The sequence below is a fragment of the Calypte anna genome, chromosome 1, assembly GCF_003957555.1.
Source record: "Calypte anna isolate BGI_N300 chromosome 1, bCalAnn1_v1.p, whole genome shotgun sequence".
NCBI lineage: Eukaryota > Metazoa > Chordata > Aves > Apodiformes > Trochilidae > Calypte > Calypte anna.
The window spans coordinates 11,117,683-11,140,234 of NC_044244.1; the positions used below are offsets into that span (position 1 = coordinate 11,117,683).

The 22,552-nt window shown below is 38.7% G+C and overlaps 1 protein-coding gene across 2 annotated transcripts in view; it reads right to left on the reverse strand.

Annotated features, from left to right (window-relative positions):
• LOC103527772 (guanine nucleotide-binding protein G(i) subunit alpha-1) overlaps nucleotides 1-4,846 on the reverse strand; it is a 30,866-nt gene extending 26,020 nt beyond the window's left edge. Inside the window, exons 1-2 of one of the 2 annotated variants that reach the window (XM_030459848.1) lie at nucleotides 4,821-4,846; nucleotides 4,394-4,597 (exon numbers count right to left, since the gene is read on the reverse strand). In XM_030459848.1, coding sequence (XP_030315708.1) covers nucleotides 4,394-4,511 — 118 coding nt within the window. In that variant the 5' untranslated portion in view covers nucleotides 4,512-4,597; nucleotides 4,821-4,846. The other variant, XM_030459840.1, reaches the window with a different exon arrangement.
• Nucleotides 4,847-22,552: the final 17,706 nt, after the last annotated feature.

The following is a 22,552-nucleotide window of genomic DNA, read 5'->3' on the forward strand; positions in this document are numbered from 1 at the left end:
AAAAAACCCACAGAAACAAATAAACGAAACCTAAACATCAATTAATGCTTTTAGGCATGACAAAACAGCTTTTAAACAAAGAGATGAACTTTGTAAGTATCTATACATAGCTGTCTCCAAACATGAAACAGGAAAATGTCTCTCTTAATCAGAAATGTTTTAGACCAGGCTGGTACTTAGAAAGATGAGGTCCCCATCTCTGGAACACGCAGTTTGTAAGACTACGGCTTTTTTGAGAGGTCCCCAAAGTTCAGACTTCTGAAGTCTTTTTTTATTTGACAGTGTGAAGAAAGATAATACACTGGAAGAAAGTAATGGCACGAACAGCATATATGTGGTTTTGTAGTCAAATGCGTGCTCAGGTTTGGAGGAAGGCAGGTACTGCCAAGGACTGTGAGGATCATGCTGTTGAAAAGATGAGTGTGCAGTGGGAGTCAGCTGACTGAGCAGATAAAGATGCAGGTCTATAACAAAAGAAAGGCAGTCAGAAAAAAAGATGCACGAGATGTGAAGATTTAGAACAAGTGATTAGAACCGTCCTACTTACTCTCTTAAGGAACAGGAAGAACTGCAATAAAAAGATTAAGAGCAGTACCTTGTCTTAAGTTAAAAAAAATAGAATCTTTAAGAACGTGACATGCCTGTGCTTCAGTACAAATGAGAAGTATCTCTTCAGGAACAGAAAAGTGGTTCTGTTGGTCACGAGCACGAAGATACGCATTAAGCTTAAATCTGAAAATGCACTTATCCAGAAAGAGCACACAATTACAGTTGTCAAACATGGTATATTACCTCCTAGAATCCCAGATCCACTCCTAAAAAATGCTTAAGTCATATCTATTGCCTTTTGCATTCAAGATCCTAAGAAACTGAAGACTGAATTTGCTATATTAGGTGAAGAATGTGATAATCCACAAGACAAAGCGCTAATCCTATAAAATCATGCTGCCAGTCTGAATGTATTCCTGAAGCCTGATGAGTTAACCTCATGCCAGAAGGCTTTCTACTAAATGAGGGACTGCCTGTTCTCCTGCAGTTGACATAAATTCAGTTTTATGTGCTTTAGCTAATTCAGTAGAAATATACTTGCAAACCCACAACAGATCCAGATCACAGCACACAGATAGGTCACGCAGAACCACCACCTCCCAACACAAGTAGAATGACATTCATTCTGCAAGCATCACTGGAATTTTTGTTGAACACTAGAAGGGAAGACGAGGAACCAAAAAAGACAAAATCAACTTGGGCCTACTGCTTTCTCTAGTTGGAAGCCAGCCAAAATATACACTGCTTTTCAAAAATATAGCTCACATGAAGTATATGAGTTTATCTGCAAGAAACAACAAAAAATACAATAAATCAAAATATTACTTCAAACAACTATGAAACAAAGTTTAAGAACTGTCAACTTTACCCAATTATTGAAGTGCTTAAGGAAAGCACTTTTGCATGTTAAGTTTTTAGTACTTAATATACTAATATTAGTATATCAGATAATATACTAGACTGCACTTGCATTTTTCGTTGCGTTCCCATGAGATTTAAGTATTTTGTTCTCATTCACTGACTGAAAATAATTTCAAATGAAAGCAGCTTTTATTTAATGAATTTTTAAAAGAAAATCACCAAATCCCACGTATAAACAAGCATTTTCCATTTGTCTTACAAATCATATGTTCAAATTCAGCTTACTTCTAAAAATAAGGATGCGTCTCAGGTATTTTTCAGGAAAGGTTTTCCCACTGTTGGGAAGCACATTGAAGTGCACAGAATTACCAGGTTAAAATATTGTTATACACACATACCATTCAGGGCCCAATATATTAATTCCAAGACTTGATGCTTGACCTGCAGTCAAATTTCTACAAAACAATGCACCAGTTTAGAGGTATGGTGAAAGATACTAGGTATTCCAGGCTAATATTACTTTCCACAACGTAAATTTGACCACTTGTTCCTGAAGACAGGGTAGCAAAACAGAAATCTAACTTAGATCAGTGATATTATTCACAAAGTCATAATTTAGATACAGCAATGTCACATTTCTTTAAATAAAAATCACTGCAATGTTTTTAGAGTTTTGGAAAAGCATCTAATGGAATAAATTAAATTTAAAGGTTAGAAATGGACTGATTTTATAAACACACCTTCCCTCAGTTGAGCATTATAGCTCAAGCTTGAGTAGGATTCTCTAATAATCACACAAAAAGTACAGTTTTTACAGATGCTGGAATAAATCCATCTTACTGAGTCAAAAGGTACACAGCTACTTGCTCCTTTTCTACCTAATGCCTCTCCCATAATGTATATTCCTGGCAGCAAACCACACTTTTCCTTTTGTTTCAGTACCTTTTTAAAAGACCAAGCCCAAAATAGATACAGGAGTACAATCAAGTAGATGATAAACTATGACATATGGGCTGAACAAGCAACCAGGAAAGTGAGCTGAGGGAAGAAAGTGACTCTAGTGGAAGTAACTTTAAATAGTTTTACCATCAGACAAAGCATTCACATAACATTTAAGACATCTGACACAGTTTTGAGTAAAAGTAACACAAACTTTCATCTCAAGACTTGTGAAATATATCTTTGAGTGGTTATGTAAAGCAGTTTTTTAAGCATTTACGTAATTGTTTAAAAAATTATTCAAACAGTGGTCCTAATAGAAGTCAGCATGCTAGTTTTCACACCTCTTTTTAATAAGGGAGGGAGAAATATTAAATTAACTGAGCTACAGCTCAGAACACCGAGAAAACACATGTATTTGAGGATTTGTTCTTAAGATTTGATGAGATTCCAGCAGAAATTCCTCGAAAACACAGAATTTGTAAAATTTTAAAATACACACTCAGAACATAAGACTTGATACATAAAAGAATTAACTGAAAAAAATATATTTTCTAGTTAAAGGCATCTTTATATAGGTGTGGATTTTATCCATATCCACAGAATATGAGGAAAGATTTGAAGACGAATACCAAACTACATGTATTAGAAGTACCATAGAGAACAGCAAAATACTGAAAAATAATTTTAAGTATTTTGCAAGAAGCCATATAAAGCATTACTTTGCCACCTTCTAAAAGAAAGGTATAGTCTTCTAGAAAAAAAAAAAAAAGACAAGCGAAAAATTAAATCTATAAACACATTTTAGGGCATTTTTTCCATACTGTTTCATCTCTTCATCTACACATGAAAATACTTTGGTTTTTTCTAGATTTTTGGAGCTATTTTAGAATTCACTCACTGAAAGGGAGTTATTTAATTGCATTAGACTACCAATGTAGCAAAATCAGTGTCGAGGAGTTAGAAATTGGGCAGCCATTCAAATTAAAGTTTGTCTGAAACTGTAGATCTGCAGCTCTGCGAGAGGGCAGAAGGAGGAAAGCTGCAACCCAACAGCTACTGAACCCCGGATTAGGATCCAGCCTGGTACAGCTACACAGCATATACTGCAAAGCTCCCTACAACACTAACACAAGTCTTGCAGCATTTAGCTGTCCGCAAGTTGTGCCGCGATTTCTAATAATATCCTCATCTTTTTTCTTGTATGTTAATTCTTACAAATAATCTTATTCTACTTATCTCTGCACAAGCATATTACAATATACGAAAAAGCTCCAAGTACTCGTGAGCAGAACTCAAGAACACATATCCGCCTATGTGAGTCACTTCATTAGACATTTAGGACCTCTACCGAAGTGGTACTTCCCGTTGTAAGATTCCAGCAACATAAGCAACTTCTACGACAATAAAACAATGCAGAAAGTCAGACGGTGCTTTGCCTTGTGCTCCTTGGATGCTTTCTGCACACTACTTTTACAGCAACAGCTCAGAAGATGTTCGAGTCTACAAGAAACATTAATAGCGAACATCCCCCAACCTAAAACCTCCTTCCTCTTGAGCAGCGGTACGTAAAACGCACGTCAGAAGTAGGAGATGTTGTTCGCTTCATGTGTAAGTCAGGGCCCGCTCTAAGCAAGGGCCCCGGGACAAACGACTCCATTCCGTTCGAGAGAACGGCCCTGCCTCTAACCCCGAAAGTAGCCGAGGCGCTCACCTGGGGCAACTGGCTGCTGTGCCCTCCCCCTTCCCCCGAAATCCCTGGGGGGCTATGGGCACACACCCCACTACGGCAGAGTTCCCTCCATTCCTCTACGTTCCCTCCGCCGCCCTATCCGAGCGATGCGCATCCCGCCGAGCCCGAGGCGCGGGGCCCTCTCCTCAGCCTCCCTCGGGCGCCTCAGGAGCTGCGAGCTGGCTCGGCGGGCGCCCGCCCCGCCCTCGCCTTATACAGGGGCCCTCACCTCAGTAAGGCGAGGGGGCACCCTACCTGAGGGCTTTGGGGGAGATTACTTCAGGTGGACCCTTATCTCACGGGAATCCTTACCTAAGAGGAGCAACTTGACCTCTCTGGCCGCCTTCTCGCCATCCTCCCGCAGGTTCCTGTCGATCATCTTGCTCCTCTCCACCGCCGCCTTGTCCTCGGCGCTCAGCGTGCAGCCCATTTTGGGACGAGGTCTCTTTTTACTTCACCGGGAGAGGAGATGCAAAGGAGCGGCGGGGTTTCGCGCCCGGGGCCGCCGGCGAAGAGCTGAGGAGGGAGGGGGAGTGAGTGGCTCCCCGCTCTCTTTCCCTTTCCCCCCCCTCCTTCACCTGAAACGCAACGGCGGCGTAGGCACCACACGCCGAGTTCACCGCACACGCAAGCGAGAGAAACAAAACGAGGGGCGGTGGTGAGGAAGCTTGCCCGGAGTCGTCCCCGGGGGTACGCGGAGGGGGTGAAGGCGGAGAAGCGGTTGAGGGACGCCACGCACCGGGGGCCGCCGCTGGCCAAGGGGCTGCCGCTCCCGCCGCCGCGGCCCGCGCGTTCCCGCCGCACCGCCCCCGCCCCTCCGGTGGCGCTCGGTCGCGCGCACCGCCCACGCGGCGGCGCGGAGGGGGCAGGGGCGAGCGCGTGCACGGCGGGCAGGGTGGCGCGGCTGCGCGTGCGCACCGGATCGGCGAGCCGTTGGCGGGGGATGGCGGGGGGGGGGGCAGATGGCAATGGCGGGGGTGGAGCGGGAGAGTCTCCGAGCATCGGGTTTGAGGGAACCGAAACGTGAACGAGGGGAAATAATGGGCGGGTGAGAGGAGCGAGGCGCCCTGCGCCTCCTGTGGCGTCAGCGTGACGCCGTGGCACGCCGAGGCTGAGACCCGGACACCTGTCTGGGGTGGGAGAAACCCTTGAGGGCTCCGATTTAAACGGTTCTGGGCGGGCGGTTCCATCTCCCGGCGGGGCGATGCTCGCCGGGCAGGGCTGTGCCAACCGCAGCAGAGGTGGAGGTCGCCTGAGGCGTGACGTGCAGGGGGAAGCGGCGGAGGAGCCCCGCTTGCCTTAACTACGGCCCCGCCTGAGCCTCGTCTTGGTCACTATCGGGTACCGGCGTTCCTCTCTGCTTTGTGCTCCCTTCCCGCCGCCCCAGATCCGTCACAGGACCTCGGGGTCCAGTCCCACTCGGGGCAGGGTGCGTGTGGGCTGCGGGAGGGGGCCGGGGCCGGCAGCGGAGCTTTCTGCTCTCCAGTCTCACCAGACCGCGAGGTTTTTCCCTCACGAAAAGAAAGCTGAGGGAAACGACCCCACCTCACGGCTCGACAGCGCTCAGTGACCTTTCTCTTCTTGTGCCTGGCGTACTTCGTCAAAGCTCCGGTGTGGGACTGTCTGCATACCCATATCGCATCGATGGGCTGCTTTGTTGGTTGCTTGTTTTGTTCTTTAATTCAAACCCCCTAAGAAAGCTACATGTAGTGTTTCCGACTGTTTTGCCACCGTGCACATGTTGAACTGTTTGGATTACAAAAGAGAGATCCTAATACTTTGTAATAGGATCCCAGAAAAATTGGGGTTGTAAGGGTCATCAGGAGATCACCCGGTCTAGCCTCCTGCTCAAAGCAGGGTCAGCTGAGCTTCTGCATGACTTTTCATCAACCACCACCCCCAGACTTGCGAGCACAGTTCGCTTGAAAAGTACATTTAATAGAATTTCCTAAGATAAAAGTGCCTGCACATGAGATCAAACTTTGTGAATCTCAGGAAAAGTGTTGGTCAAAACATAAGACGTGAGTCAGCATGGCAAAATTGTTAAGGTTCATCTTCCCCAGTGGCTCCTTAGGATTTTTTGTTCCACAGGATCTCAAGAATTTTTGCACCAGAATGAGCTTGAAAAGAGCAAACAGTACAGGAGGTGTTTTAACTTTGGAGTGCAAATATTAAGTCAGACTCAGCTATTACTATACTTGGTAAATTACGAGGATTTTTCCTGTAATTCTTTATAGAAAAGGGTATCAAATGTCCAATTTTTAGTAGATATCTTGGATTTTCTTCTCACAGGGGTCTTTGGATGCTGGCACTGAATAAATCATAACTAATGACATAATCACTCAAACTGTGACTGAAGTAATGTTAACATTTTCTGGTTGGTGAGCATGCTCTCAACCCTAGCAAAAGTATGGTATAAAATCCTTTCTTAAAGAACCCCTGAACAATATAAAATCTTAAGACTTAATAAGAACTATGAGATGTTTTGCCATCTTTATTATGCTACCACTGTGAAGAATGGCTGGGCAGCTGAGGTGTCATTTGCTTCTCTGTCACCAACCTCTTGCCTTCCTCAGTTGTTCAGGCATGAGTTCAGGCATGCAGTCCAATTTGTGTTCTCTTGTGCAGATTTCAACGCTGGTACCATGGGATAAGAGTTTTACTAAACAGTTACCTCACATACAGTAACTTAGTCTTGTTTTAGGGTTCCTGAGGTCTCCTGTGACAAAGTGGCAGAGGTAGATTGCTGCTCAGGAAATAAAATGGAGCAAGGGAAGGAAAATTAACAAGATTAGGGTTAGTTTTCTAGTTTGGAAAGAAAGGATAAAGGATGATTTCTGAGATAAACAAGACGGTGGTTTGGATATTGGCAAGTGAAAGTGTGCAGATTAAGGGATAAGAAACTAGTAAGCAGAGATTTTTTTCCATTTAGTCACATGCCTAACACAGAGTTTTATAGTTTCCACCAGGAGTGTCTGCTACAGTTCCTTCTTTGCCCTTCTTGCTCTTTGAATAGTTACTACACATATAGGTGTAAAGGGGGAAACAGGGCCAAGTTCATTTTCTTTTTATCATCCTGTAGCAGGAAAACAGAATGGTATAGAATCTTTTTTACAGACTTAGTTTTTTATTCCTTTGTAAGGATGTAATTCCTTTTTATCTTAATTTAATTCCTATTTATCTTAAAACCACTTTATTTCATAATTAGGGACTTTTCTACCACCTTTTCCCCATTACAATCCTGTGCATAAGGTGTACCTTTTGCAGACAGACAACATTTCCTAAGCTAGGGCTACTCCTGGAGATCTGCTTGCCTATGTTCTCTCTGACATACATGAACTTGTGTGGAAATTTGTAGGCAAGTTATATTGAGTCTTTATTTTACAGGAGCAGAAGAAATACTCATTACAGATTACATGTGATTCATAGATGTTATTTCTTTATGCAGTCTCCGTTGAAATCATAAAAGATCTTTTCAGTTGTGTTCACCAATAGCCGTTGTTTAGTTCTTTTTATGGAATACTTGTCCTGGTAATAACTGGTTTTAGTCTAGATTTACTTCACATCAATAAAAGCTCTCAGGATCATGGGATAAAGCATACTCTTTTTACAGTGCACAAGAAGTCTGAAGAATGATTGTGCTAACTTCTGTGGCCAATATTCAGAACTCCCAATATTCATTACAATGCCTTGCAACAAATAATGCCTTACGTGATTGTGCTGTTGTTACATTGTAGAGCAGTGGAGGCCTAAATCTGCACAAGTTCACTTCTGGTGTCTTAAAGTATTTTCTTGTAGTCGAAAATATTCTACTGTGTAGTAAAAGAAACCATAGTTAAATATAGTCTGTATTTGGACAGAACACCATCTACCAGTTTTATTCCAAAATGTCAGGAGTATGTTTGCTCTAACGCATTGATCAGAGTTGCTTCACAGCAGTATAATTATATGAGACAGTGTATTTCATCCCTGTAGTTAGAATTTCACAGCTTTCCCCTTCATCTGACAAGATGGGAGATTGCTCTGAAGCTGTGTGCACTTTGCAGCCTCATTCCTATGAGAGGATCACGTCAAGAGACTTTGTTGTTTTGTTTGCCTTGACAACAAATAGTTGTGTGGTATGACCTCCTTTTGAGTCCTTATCACCTGCTCTTGGGCTCATTTTTGTGGATGATTAGCTGCTATTACGTTCTCTTAATAGATAAAATTTCTTGTGTTTGGTGTAGAATCTACACCAGTGTTTTGTGGGGATAATGATCATCCTTCACCTTTCTATGTTGCTGCTTTTCAGATTCTAATAAAAATTCTCTTATTCAGCTGCCTTACTCTCTCTTGTCTTTAGACACAGCACATAAAATCACATATGCAAAAGTGAATGCAATTGTTATGAAATAGCTAGAGGATAGTGGGGAAGAATTTCAGTTTCTGTCTTTGGAAAAGTGAACAGACTAAGGTAAATAGTTTCCAAATAAAGCATGTAGCTACATGCATAATTATAACTCAATGACTAAGCTAAAATATAATTTTATCTAATTTCATTAATTTATTTTTGTGCTAAGACAACAAAATGTTACCAAGATTCAATGAAAGGTATCTTCTTCCATACTACTGCTTCACTTTTAAAGTGTGTATATTGTATTTTTGCCTTAGCCAGCTTCTTGACATTTTACAGTTCTAGTTACCTCCTTTTTTTTTTTTTTTTTTTTTTTCCTCAGATTATCTAGAGGCCTCCCATGTGATGTCATGGTCCCATGTAGCTCCATGTGTAAACCATTACCAACAGCAAGAAGCTGTATTACACTATTTGAAATTTAAAGAAATGAAAAAAACCAGACATGACATAAACAGACATAGCTAGCAAATACAAACCCACTCCATGAATTAAATGTTAAATGCTCCTCTGCCCCATTCCTGGGAATTCTGACAAAATACATGCAGTCTACCTTCAAGGATCTCTGGATTATACTGTATGCATACACAGGGCTTATTCTCCTCTCACATTAGAGTGATTAATAGATAGAGGTTATGCTAGATGTTAATTAGCTATGATACTGTCCCTGTTCAGCAATATCATTAATGGCAGTGTCTCGTGTAATGTCTCATGTGATATGCTCTGTGAATGGCCTTTCTGACTAAGAGATTGTATATTTTTAATGAAAAATGAAATCTTTCTTAGAACCACACACAATTTCAGTTTTAAAATTTCCCAACACTGTAGCTGAACAATTGATTAAACTGTAACTCGCTTGGATACTAACACCGGCAGTACTTGTTAATATGTGTGCAAGTTATTATTGTCAGTTCCTTGAGAGATTCCCAGGAAATTACAAGGTCTATACTGTGTGAAGATGGTGCTGTTGGGAGAGAGAGTAAATGTATGCCATTTAGGCCAGACAGTGCCATGCATAACCTAATACTGTTGCCCTGAGCTGCACTGTGAGTCTTCTGTAATTTTAATTGAAGCAATGCCATAAGGAAGGAGAATCAGCTTTGTATATTCATACAGTGTAATTCAGAGGTACTTGAAGGTGGACTGCATGGATTTTGCTGGGAGAAGACTCAACGATGGGGCAGATTGAATTGGATGTTTAATTCATATTATGTTAACCTTTCTAAAACATCAGGTTTCCAAGTTGTGCAGCTCTCTAAGTTGACAATTTCAACATTCAAAAGACTGCAGATAAGTCCTCTGGTAGAGTATGATAGAGCCAGGAGCTCTATCACAGGTACTGTCTTCACATGTACTCTGAAAGACAGCTCTTATAAGTAGGTAGCTTGAATAATCTTTTTTACTGAATTTGAAAATTATATATTATTACTTTTTGTGATAGATTCTATAATGTCTTAATACAAAGTGTTAGTTCCTAAGTGATAAATATACTATAAATCCAGCAGTCACTTTGGTGACAAGTCATATCAACAAACCAAGAACAGGAGTGAGAACTTCCAGAGATTAAAAGACTTTTTCAGTAATTGCTAATTTAACATAAATTATAGGTAAATTCTATTGATTGAATGAAGTAGATTATGACCATATTATGCAGTAAATACTATTTGTTTTCTTGCAAATGAAAGATATATGACATTGACATGTAAATGAAAAATAATTTTAAAATAAGTGATCCTTTTTATATTTGCAGATGCTTACATGTGGATTGTGGCAACAGTCCTTCCATTTTAGAATGCTGCAGAACTGTGAGCACCAAGTAAAATAACTTTGACATATATACCAAAGTGGGTTTGTCTATGATGGCATAGAGCCTAATACTAGACCTTGGTATTATTATTATGACTCTATAATTATTCTCTTAATTTCAAGAGGTGGAGAAGAAACAAAACTTAAAAACTGCCTGTCTCCTTTTAGTGATTATTACTGAGCAGCAACATCAAGCAGGTCTGAAGGAAGGCCTTTGCTATGGTTTTATGTTTACATGTATGTTGAATCTTCAGAATTAATTCTGTCATACAAGGCTCCAGATTCAGTCCAGAGTTACAAATACATCTGAGCTTGCTTTTATTCCTACATTGTATTTGGCTTTGAACTCTGCTGCCCTGAAGAAGCATTTGTGGGACCTAAAGCTTGACTTTTTTTCCTTAGCTACACCAGTTGATCTAAATAGAAGGCAACATCTCTACCAACAAACCTTAGTTTTAGGGTGTTCGTGAGTAACATCAGAGTTCATGGTTCAAATCCTGGCTGCACGGAAGTCAATGGAAATGTTACCATTACTATTACTTCACTGTTACTGTACTTCAGAACAGCCAGGATTTCTCTTTTGGAGCTTCTCAAATGCTTAAGTTAGACGTGTTTAGTTAGACAAGTGCATTCCTGACCTACAGCCAGAGTGCTGAGCATCTTTCAAAATTAAGTCTTATGTGGTTAGTCAGGCTATACTGACACTTCCTGTGTTGCAAAACACTGTTTTTACTGGGTAAATCAAAAAAGTTATTATAACTTTTTGTCTAGAATACTATCCTAAACTCTTTGGGAGGGTAGCTGTACTCATAACTTAGGCCTTAAAACTGAAATGTGTGTGTGTTGAATCCACCTCCATTCAAAATTTTGTGAGTTTGTGGACTTATTTTCTCATTTACCATTCTCCTTAAATTAGCTAAAAAAGAGCAGAACTCTTCCTGTCATCACAGAGATGCAGATAATATGTAGGATATTCTCTAATGCTGTGGCAAGATAGGTTGCATTTTGTTGATTTATATGAAATTAGTAATTTCTCAGAGCCAAGCAGCTATTAGCCTTTTGCAAGAAATAGCAGATTTTGATTCTTCTTCCTTTATCTTCTTAACAGGAACAAGTAAAGCCAGCCCACAGCTGGTTATATGTCAGTGCTTCTTTGTTCACCTTGGCATTTACTTAACTTTCATATAAATATTGAATTAGTCCAAACTGCCTGGGTAAAGTTATTCCTTCTGTTGTTTGTTTACATGTACAGTGTTCTGAAAGCCTGTTGTAATAATGGGCTGCTACTTTTTTTCAAGTGGACTAGTTCACTTTTCTCATTACTTGTGCAAAATACAAAAAATCAATGGTTGCAAAGTTATTAATTTTCAATTTTCCTTGTGAATTACATACTATGATGGTTCTTAGCTAAATAATACATTATGTCTAATGGTACTTGTTGTAATAAAATAATCTTCCCTTTGAAAGCTAAGAAATCACATGTGCCAGAGTAGGATGCTGACATTTTTTCTTCATTAATAAAGTTTGCAGAATCACTTGTGTTAACAGAATAAAATCAAGTAACATAAATGTGTTTTATATAAATGATATTGAAAAAGGTATAAAATTTATTTGTAAAATAACAAGAAAATATTTTCAGTAATATATTGTCTTTAAAATGTTATGTTTAGCAATACAAATAGTATATATTAGCAAATACTGTCATTAACAAATACTGTCATCATTAGTAGTTCCAAGTTCTTGATCCACTCTATGAAAGAATGATCTCATTGTTGTAAGTTTGGATTCCACAGTGTTGAAGAAAATGGTGAAAGAATCCAGAAGTAAAAACCTTGTTTAATAAAATGATTTCTTCTCCATTTCCATATGCAAAAAGAATGCTTTCTCATCTGTCACAAGATCATCTGATCAAATTATAAACTATTCTATGAAGTTCATTCCACCGTGGTGAGTTTGGGTTAGTGTATCTGGGCTTTATCCCCAAACCAGGATATGCTGTTTTCAGTTTCTCTGGTGAGAGAAGTTCCAGCTATTTCCCTAAATGAATCAGAACTGTAAAACTGAGCTGTGAGCCTTTGCTGCAAGAATTTGAGGAACCCAGATTAAGAAAACTATGTATGGGTAAAACTATCTAAAGGAACAAAAACAGGAAATGTTCTTAGATGAGAGAGAACTATGAGGAATTTAAACAGGAAAGGCTGAGTACAGTTTGTGACAGCAAAATGCTAATATCCTGTGCAGAACCACGATTGCCCTAATGATTAGAAGTCTTACAGAAAGTTAGTAGAGAAATCATTGCAATTCTTAGCAGCTCCTTTGCTGACAGATAAACGCTATGTCAATGAATAGCTGCAGTTCACAGGTTTCCACATCCTGAGGCACACAGGAGTCCCTCCATCTCACACGAATGGGCTGGGCTAGAGCCTGAGGCTCAGGTTTCAGAGAATATCTGCCAGCAATGGGCGGTTTTCCTCCAGAATTGTCTTTGAAACCAGATAGGTGGTAAGCAAAACGGTTTGGAATCCACAATCTATAAAAAACAAAACAACCAACCAATAAAAAACTCAACCAGACAAACAAAAACCCACAAAAGATTTTGAACTTTACACATAAAACCCACCAAAAAACTTGAAACACCCTCATAATTTCAAAATTTATTCATTTGATAGGTTTCTTTCATCTTAAAGAAGCCATCTCCCTCTCTGATCTGCACTCCCTTTGCATATTAGAACCAAGCAAGATTAAGTCCTATCACAGCCCTTGCTTTTGCCAGACAAAGCTGTCATGAGCTTGGGCTATAGTGTGAATTTTTGTTTCAGGAGATATTCTGGAGTGTGTTCAATTAATATATAAGCAGTAGGTTTCTATTCCTGCAAGAACAGCTCTGATGTTATTGCACTGTTTATTAAAAAGTAGCAATTGGATGATACCTACAGAAATACCATAAAAATAAATGCCATATTGAAAGAGCAGTATTGGAAGAGTCCACTTGAGATATTTCCTGCTGCAGTAGTCCAGTCAGCCTGAGTTAAAATATCAGAAAACAAATATATAATTAACTTCCTTATGAATTAAAAGATAGAAATAAAATTCATTTCAATCAACAATTTACTGCATATATTTTTAAAAAATATGTTGGTTTTTTTTTTAATCCTGCAAGGTTTTTGACTAAATATTCCATTGCATTCAGATTGAAAATGCAACAATATGCTTCAGTCATGATTCATACCCTAGGGATACTGAAGAGAAGTGAGCTAGCAGATTTTTTAAATGCATATACAATTTTGTATCTATATGTAGATTAAGTATTTCTTTTATTTGTGACATTTATATAAATATTATGTCCAGATTTTCACCAGTGGTCAGGGTTTCTAGAAGGGTTCTGTAGAAAACAGAATTGATTTCTATTCAACACTGTGCTTGATAACAAGAAAAAATAAGAGTATAGAAAGGACAGTTTAACTTCTTCTTAAAGTTTTATTGAGACCAATGTTGAAATATTATTTACAGAGCTAGCGTGGACAGACAAAAACCAGGAAATTGAAAATCCAGTCAATGTATAAATCAACATAAAAATGCCCAGGGAGACTTGTCTGATAGAAAGGATGAGGAATGTGAGAAGCAGCAGAAGGAGGTGGCTGCACCGTGGCTCACAGTGGCTTGAACAGTCTCTTCAGAAGTCACTGCACATCTGTGTTTCAGCAAGATGAAGGGGTGGATTTCAGGCAGTCACCTCATGCCAGGCAACGGGCTGAGGAGGCTGCTGAAACTTTCCATATCAAATAACAAGAACATAATTTAATGGTCAGTGAGAGGTGGAAAATCAAATAGATAATAATTTTTTACACTTCCTTAATGTCACCATGCCTATGACAAAATAAGATAGGAATTAACTGTTGCAAATCTCTTCTAATCTGTGAAAGATCCCAGAAGTGAAGATAATTCTCAAGACCACATGATTGTCCCTCAGTTAAACTAAAGCTGTGTGACTTGCCACAGATAGCTGTGATACAGCATTATCTGATTTGAATAAAAGGAACCACATTATGAAACGTGGTGGAGGTAGATGGCAACTTGTATGTTCCTTTGAACTCCTTTTTAGCTCTTTGCTATCCTGATGGCTTCTAGGCCTGACAGCTTTAGTTCAAAGCCTGATTTATCTTAGTAATTAATCACTTAAAAGCCATGTAAAAAGAGGAGTATGGGCATGTAAGTATGTAGCACAGGTCTATCTACAGTTTTATCAGCTCTGCTGAATTTTGATTCTTTAGATTTTGGTGACTAACAGAAAAAGATGCTGGTGTTGACATTAAAAAATTACCTTTGTAGTTATATCTTTGTGCGGAGTAGTCTGATTCTTCAATCTTTCATCTGATACCTAAAGAGGCTAGCACAAATACAATAATGAGAGCTGGAAAGAGAACAGATAGGGTTTCCCAGTTTACGGCATCATGGGTGAGCATGTGTTGAGCACATGCGACTTGACAGTGGAGATTACAGAGACAAGGGATGCCATGGCCAGCAATGATAGTGAGCTGGTTTTACACAGGGAATGCCCACACTGGGCAGTGGTTAGGGGCACAGCAATTTCTGAGCTAACAGAGCCATGCAAGAAATGCTCTTTGCATTGCTGTGCTTCGAGGAGGGCTTATAAGGTCAGGAATACTGCAGTACCTGCTGAAACTGCAAAATGGTCTCCCCAGCTCCTCTGGCTTCTCAGCACAGTGTGAAAGTGCCTGTGTGACCCGGACACGCTCTGCTGCTGTCCACACTACAAAACAGTAATGAACGTTCCTAGTTTGCTATGCCCTATTTAATGCCATAATAAGAGAGCAAACAACCCAGATTTCAGGGACAAGGAACAATAAAGGCATCATACTAACATGGCAGTTCTCTCAGGAATAGGTGTTGCTGTACTGACTTGACCACACCGGCTTAGTCTATCCAAATCAATGTTATTTTTTGCAAAAAAGTTTTTAATTTTGACTTCCTCTTTATATATGTGCATGTATTGTTTATTCAAATGCATATTACAGCTTCTAGTGGGTTGAAGCAGGCAGTGGGCAATCTCTTTATTCATACATTTCAGCTTTTTAATGGGGTCTATTCAGAACAAAACAAAAACCTGATTGAATGCTGGGAGAAATTTTGTATCATAGAGTCATTTAAATGTGAACTAGGACATTCTCTGGACAATTACATAAAAACGGCAAGTGACCCTCTGTACAATAGTTGCTTTCAACATGATCCAAGGCCAAGATAGGCTCTTGACAGTTACATAATGCAGATGGGTCATGATCAGCCAACACAGAAATGTTCAGCTTTGTGCAAAATGAGAATCATTGAAACCTTCCCCCCAGAAAAAGGCAGGAGAAAAAGCATTAATTTTCAGCATGCTGATTAATTTTCTGACTAATAATATTCTCATTTAGAAATATTTATTTGTAACCTGGATGCTAAATACTATTAGAAAGACTGGAAGAGGCTGAAATAAGAAATTTGGGAGGCTGTTAAACTCGGACATACCTGTTTACAAAAACAGCTGCAGTATAATGTAAATGAAACTACAGATTAGTGATCATATATGCTGTTGATCTTCATTAAATACATGTATTTCAAGTGGAAATGTTTTACTATGCCTCTAAAATATCTATAGAGTACTATAGTTGTAGAACTGAGCTCCAGAAATCACAAATACAAATAATTTAGCCCACTGCTAATGTGCTGCCTTCTCTACTTTTCTTCTTTTTTTTACTTCAAAAATGTTGCTTAACACTCTGTGTTAAAATTATTTGCTCTTTCTTAGACCAAGCCCGTAATTTCACGAAAAAAGATCAATGATATCTCTGAAAAAATATATTTGTATTGGTAATAACCACATGGCAGCACTGTGAATTTTCTCTTTTCTTGGTAGTTATAAGGTCTTAAACTAAATGGAATCGTGGCATATCAGTGTATAGCACAAACTTCTTTGCTATCAGTACTATTATTTTTTCACTGTAGCCTGAAATCTATTGATATTGAGGATAATTTATGGTCTTCCTTCCAGGATCAGACCAAGAACATTCATTACTTGGATACAGGTGTTGTAATATATTTCAAATTAATTATCCTTTTGTGGTATCTTTCAGAACAGCTGACAAAAAGTCAAGATTCTGACAGATTAATAATTCCTTCTTTAATTTTGTTTAATATATTGATTGATTAGTAAATTTCCAAATATACGAAGATCTCATAAAATGTAATAGACATCATGTGACAGTAAACTGAAAGATACAGTTTGGTTTCCTCCAAACTGTAGGACTTTATAAAAGAAAGGATATAAAGATGTTATTTACACCCCTATCTTGATCCCACCAAACTTAAAAGGAATATTTAAGGAACTGCAGTGTACTTCAGATAATGCACTTGCTTCACATCTGACAGTGGGCTTTATTTACCTCAAGGCAAAGCAAAAGTGCTTTAAATTTAATCCTTTTCATTTATTTTGGTGAATGAACCTGTACAGACTTTGATAAATAAGTATAGTGTATAATAGCACTGTACCCTTTGATGTGTTTTTCAAAAGTGTATGTACCAGGATGCTGGCTGAACCTCACTTTGGATCATTAGTCACCATTTAAATATCCCCTGTGGTTTTTCCTAGCTGGAAAATGTTGTACTTTACTGACTTTTGGGGGCCATAGTTTGCTTTTTCCATATGAAATGTAAATACTTTTTCTACCAATCTCTTGTCTGTCAGCACTCTTTGGCTTAGTAACTCCACCCCATTTTTATATATAGACCTGTCTGCCCCTGCTGTCATGTTTTCACATAATGTTTAGCTAAGGCTCATTCTAGAAAGCAAACTATCCAAGGTATAGCCTGGAGCTTGCTTTGTTCCAAAGAACCATTCACACTTAATTCACACTATAAATAATAGCATGAATTTAAAAAGACTTCATGGTGGCATAGATACTGTTACCATGTCTTAGCTGTTCTCAAACAGCACTGCGTTCAGTGGTATATGTGTGCATTACTCAGTTCTTTGTAATAAACACCAGGGTACCATTTTTTGTTAGTACACAAAGACTGAACATGGAATCAGAAACTTGGATGAAGCCAAAATGTGAGGAAATCTAATGTTGAAGTATGTCAAGTTAAAGGAAAATTTATAAAAGGCTGATGAAACATGAACATGGAAAAAATAATGCCCAGAGTGATGCTATCCAAAAATATCAGAAATGCCATATCCCCTGCTGCTGGCACTCCTGAAAACATTCAAACAACTCCTTTCATCACAAACCACAGTTACCAAGCCTCTTCTTTAGCTTCTCTGCTGAGGTGAAGAGAGGGATTGCTATGGAGACAATATATAGCTAATAGCTGGAGGGTAGGTGGAATAAATTCAATAAATAAACAGTCTCAGCTGAAAAAACAGAATGAGAGATGACAACCAAGTCTGACAAAAAGCATCTGATTTTATATTGAAACTTTGAAAAGGATGTAGAAATCAAATACTTTAACTACAAAATGCTAAAGGCATTGAATCAATTGGGGAAAACATCAAGGAATGATCTATTCAAAATGAGAAGCCAACAGACATTTTACTAAACTGTACAGCTGTTCTTATTGCTTTGTACTGGTCATTTATATTATCATTGCACTGTCTGAGCATCAGATTACTAAGAAATCCCTCTAGGTTTCCAGTCTGGGCATTGTGTGAACACTTGTTCTCTGTATTTAGCTATTTCATTTCTTCCTGTGCTCCTAAAAACAGCAAAAAGCTGGGCTAGTATGACAAGCCAGCTCCAAAGGATACAATCAAACAATCTTACTAATCACCTGATGATTTTAAATAGCAATTATATGTCTGAGAAAGGTCATTAAATAATGCATAGTATGGCAAGTCACACAGTGTTATGTTAATGGCAACACGCGACACTGTTACCATGGTTAGTGTGAAAAACCTGTCCAAAAGGGGCCAGTACTCTTGACTACCACTATTGATTCCAGAAAACTTCATTAGTTCTGCATCTCAGTAAGTTATGAGATACTGGAGAAATGCTTGTCATTGTTTTTCTGTCAATTAGAATAAAACATAACAAAGTATAATCTGTTTGTTGTTACTGTATCTCTGCTCTCTGTGTCACTCCTGCCCACATCATATTACAGACCATGGAACAACAGAAATGTTTCAGTGGTGGGAAAGGAAACTCTGACTGCAATTGTTACCTTTTAGTAGTCTTTCTGTATACCTCATCTGGCTTCACATCTTTTGTTGCAGAGCCAGATCATAAATGCTTCTCCTGTATTTAATTTTTCCTTTTCAAACAGATGGCTTTTAATCATTAACTTGTGCTGGTCTATGCTGCTTGCTTCAGATTCCCAACCTGGTTCTGATTCTGTCGCCACATGTCACATCCCAGGAAAGAAGGAGTAAATTTTTTTTTGGGGGGTGAGGAGGAGAATGGAAAGGATGAAGGGTTTTTTTCTGCATCCCCAAATTCTATAGATCTCTCCTGTCACCCAAACATGCTAATCAGCATGACAGCTTACTTAATTTTGTTGTTATTTGGAAGAATTTATTAGCATATAGCCTGAGTTCTCCAAATTAAAGATCCTCATTACTCTTCTGTAAAATAATGCCTTTTAAAAAATAATTTGCATATACAATGGGCACTGGTTGGAAAATTATGCTCAGTTCTTTTTCCCCACTTTTGTCACCCAAAACAAAATATCCTTCTAGTACTAGTTAGTATCCTTCTAATCAAATGTGGCTGGCAGTGAAATGTAGCAGTTGAGAAGCTGTTGCATATTAACTTTTGCTCTAACTCTTTCAGGTGCTGCAGCCTACAGCACAGAAACCATAGTGACTGCTGAGGGCTGTAGTGCACTGACATGGTTAGATCCAACAAGTACTCTTTTCCAAACTTCTGAGTTATTTGCTTTATTTGCAGCCATAATTAATGGAGAAGAATAAGTGAGTGTGCCTGGGTTATGAAGAAAGAAATAGGAGGGATCATAACTGGGAAGCCTGGGCACTTACTTATCTTCATTTTAATACAAAAAAGCATCAAGAGGAGCTATATTACTCAAAATTTCTTAAACAACATATTGTCATGTAGCAGCTGTGAATATGCATTGTAGAATTCTGTATATAGTGAATTATAAAAAATCCTCAAATTCTCCCAAGACAATAAAAGCTGGATGTGCACAGCTCAGTGTGCACTGCTCTCTGGCAATCTCCTGCCTATTTCAGCCTACACTTTCCATCTTTCTCACCTCCACTCCTGGGCAGCCCACTAGATATTGCAGCACATGGCTGATACTGAGTTATTTGACCTGTTCTTGGTACCACAGAAGTCCAGATAGAGCACCATGAAACTGACCACATGTTTGCCTAGGGTGCAGTGCATGCTCACATCTGTGCTGCTACAGTGGTTAAAGATAAGTCAGCTATGTCCAAACTATGCTCCCATCACTATTTGGGGTTTTTTCCTTCTCATTTTAGCTATCTAGAATTAGGTATCTAATCTAAGCAATTTTTCTTGTCAGTGTTACCTCTACATAATCAGTGGGAATGATAGAAACTTCTGAAAACCAGTTCATCTCCTATTGTATTCAACCATTTTGGGATCAGATGAGTCACCCACTACATTACTAAGGAAATCTACATGACTAACCAAGATTACCCCACTTTTCATATAATAAGAGTTTGGAGACATGAACCCACCTAACCTGAGAGGCAGGAAAATTGGTTGAAAAAGTACTTCAGTGAGGGAAGCTGAAATACAGGACTGTGTAGAAGCTAGCAAGCCAACAACAGAAGTGGGAAAAAAATAGATCTACATGTCATTGTAATGAAGTATAAATGAGTTTGTAGTGTAATAAAGCTTTGTTATAAAATACTAGAGTAGATCCCAGAAATGGGGACATTGCCTTGTGTGTTGAAATTTTTGTATTTCTACTGAAAAAACCTCTCAAAGTTTGCTAGTGTCCAGTGGTTTTTTTAGTTTTATTTATGTGCACTGGTAATGTTCTAGAAAGTTTTAATGTCATTGAGCTATGAATGCCAATGTCTGGGCATATTAACTCTGTGATCAAATTCCAACAGTAAAAATAAACAGAATTCCACTTGTGTAAGTGCAGCAATACTGATTTATGACAACTGGGATTTTGGAGCCATAAATTTTAATGGAAAGCTTTGAGAAAAATAATTCCATGATATAAAAAGTGTGAAGAGAATTCTGAAAACAGAAGTAACTCTCTCCATTTAACTATCCAAGATGAAACACAATTGCATCTTTTTTTCTTTTGTGAATTCTTATTTATAGAGCACAGTAAACTATCAAATGGAAACAACCAGTGTATTGTGTAGCTTTTAACAACTGGCTGACACTAGTTCAGAGAGATAGTCTTGACAGCAGACCCAGAGAAATGTTTCAGCTCTACGGTCCAGAAAATTTTGTGTTTCCTCCGTAAACTAAGTGCTTAAATGAAGAATTTATAGACAAGTTTTTTAAATCAAGAATGCAGTCTTAATTTTGATGTGGGTGCATTGTTCAAGCTTTTATCCCCACCCCACAGAGGAGGAGGAATTCTCAGAGAAAGGAATGTAGTGCTGATTGTACTTCACAGCTCATGTGAAATACCATGAAATCTTTTAACACAGCTGGAGTAGCTGCCTCAGTCCCATGTTTTCCTGTATTGCCTATGAATGGCATGAGCTGGCAGAGCTTAGAGCAGGAGGCACGATCAAATCCTGAGACTTCCAGAGGAAGGTCATTGTCTTCCTCTATAAATGTGAAATAGTTTGGTCAAACAGAATAAGTTTGAAAAACTCTATTTAAAAAATCCATTTTACTCAAAGCAATTTAATTAGTAGAGACATGAAGGGATCAAATTCTTCTGATAGTTTTCATCCCAAGTATCTGAATTAACATTTATTCTTTTGATAATGGTCCCCCTCAGTCACAGGGATGAAGAGTCCAAACATTGCATTCTAACAGGCTGCAGCCCAAGCACCTTCTTGGAAAATGCGTGGTCAGGGTGTGGCCTGGAAGGTGTGTTGGGTTTACAGTAAACTAACATGATCAGCAAAAGGTTCTGCATGTGACTTTGCTGCCTGGGACAAACCAACAACTGCCACAGATTAAGATCACTATCAGGCTTGTAAGAAATGATGTGTGTGACATGTGAAAGTATAAATTTGACTTATTTTAAATTAAATACGTTTAATTTTATTTATTTAAAATTATAATTAAATTAATACATTTCAATAAATTTAAATTTAAGTAATTTTAAATAATTTAAAATAAATAATAAATGTAAATAAATATATTTTTTAAATAAAAAATGTAAATAAATTCCAGCTGCAGCTGGGATGCTCACTACGATGCAATATCACATATTCTGACATCTCCGTTTTTGAAAGCATATTACAGTTTAATAAAACACGGAGGGACCATATTTTGTCTTCAGATGCAGTCTTCCATTAGCTATATGTATTTAGATATAAACACAAGTGTATATATTGAAATGATTCATTGTGATAATTCAGACTGTGAATCACTTGCAGACAGCATGGGAAGGCTGTGCCAGCTGCTGTGCTGGCAGAAGGGCAATCAAGTCGTCCACTACTGGGCTGAAGTGGGATGCATCATGTCACACAAAATGCAACACAGCCTAAGAGTCTTTTAGGATGCTGCAGACTCATTATTTCTGGGTTTCAGCTCTACTGCTGACTGGATTTGTGACTTCTTCCTTAGTCTCTTTGACCAGCTCTGTACTAACTGCTTTTGCTCAGACCTGCCCATGGTTGCTTTATGAATGACTGCTCCAGTATTGGCAGGAGTCATACCATGGTTCTGTAGACCCACTCTGCAAAGGGATAAAACTCAGGCAACTTCTAAAAAAGTCACCTACTGATAACGACGATGCATTCTTTTGCAAAGTCCCAAGAGTATATTGCAACCTCTGCTTTCTGTTATTAGCATAATTCCAGAGTAATGCACATATCTTCTACTGGCGCCAAGAGGTCAGCTGATGTTAGGTCAGATGCTAAATAAGAACAAAACCTGCATTTTCAGTCTCCAGCCTTTATGAAGACATGACCTGACTGGGATTAGAAGAAAAAGAAAAGTACCACAGTCAGTCATAAGGTAATATATATTATTTTTTAGGAAGGGCAGTATTTTATTTAATTTGCTTTTTTATAGTCTAGACACTTTTTTAATAGCCTTTTGTTCAGTATGCCCACTCAAGGGAGAACACACTCTCCATGAGCGTGCCCT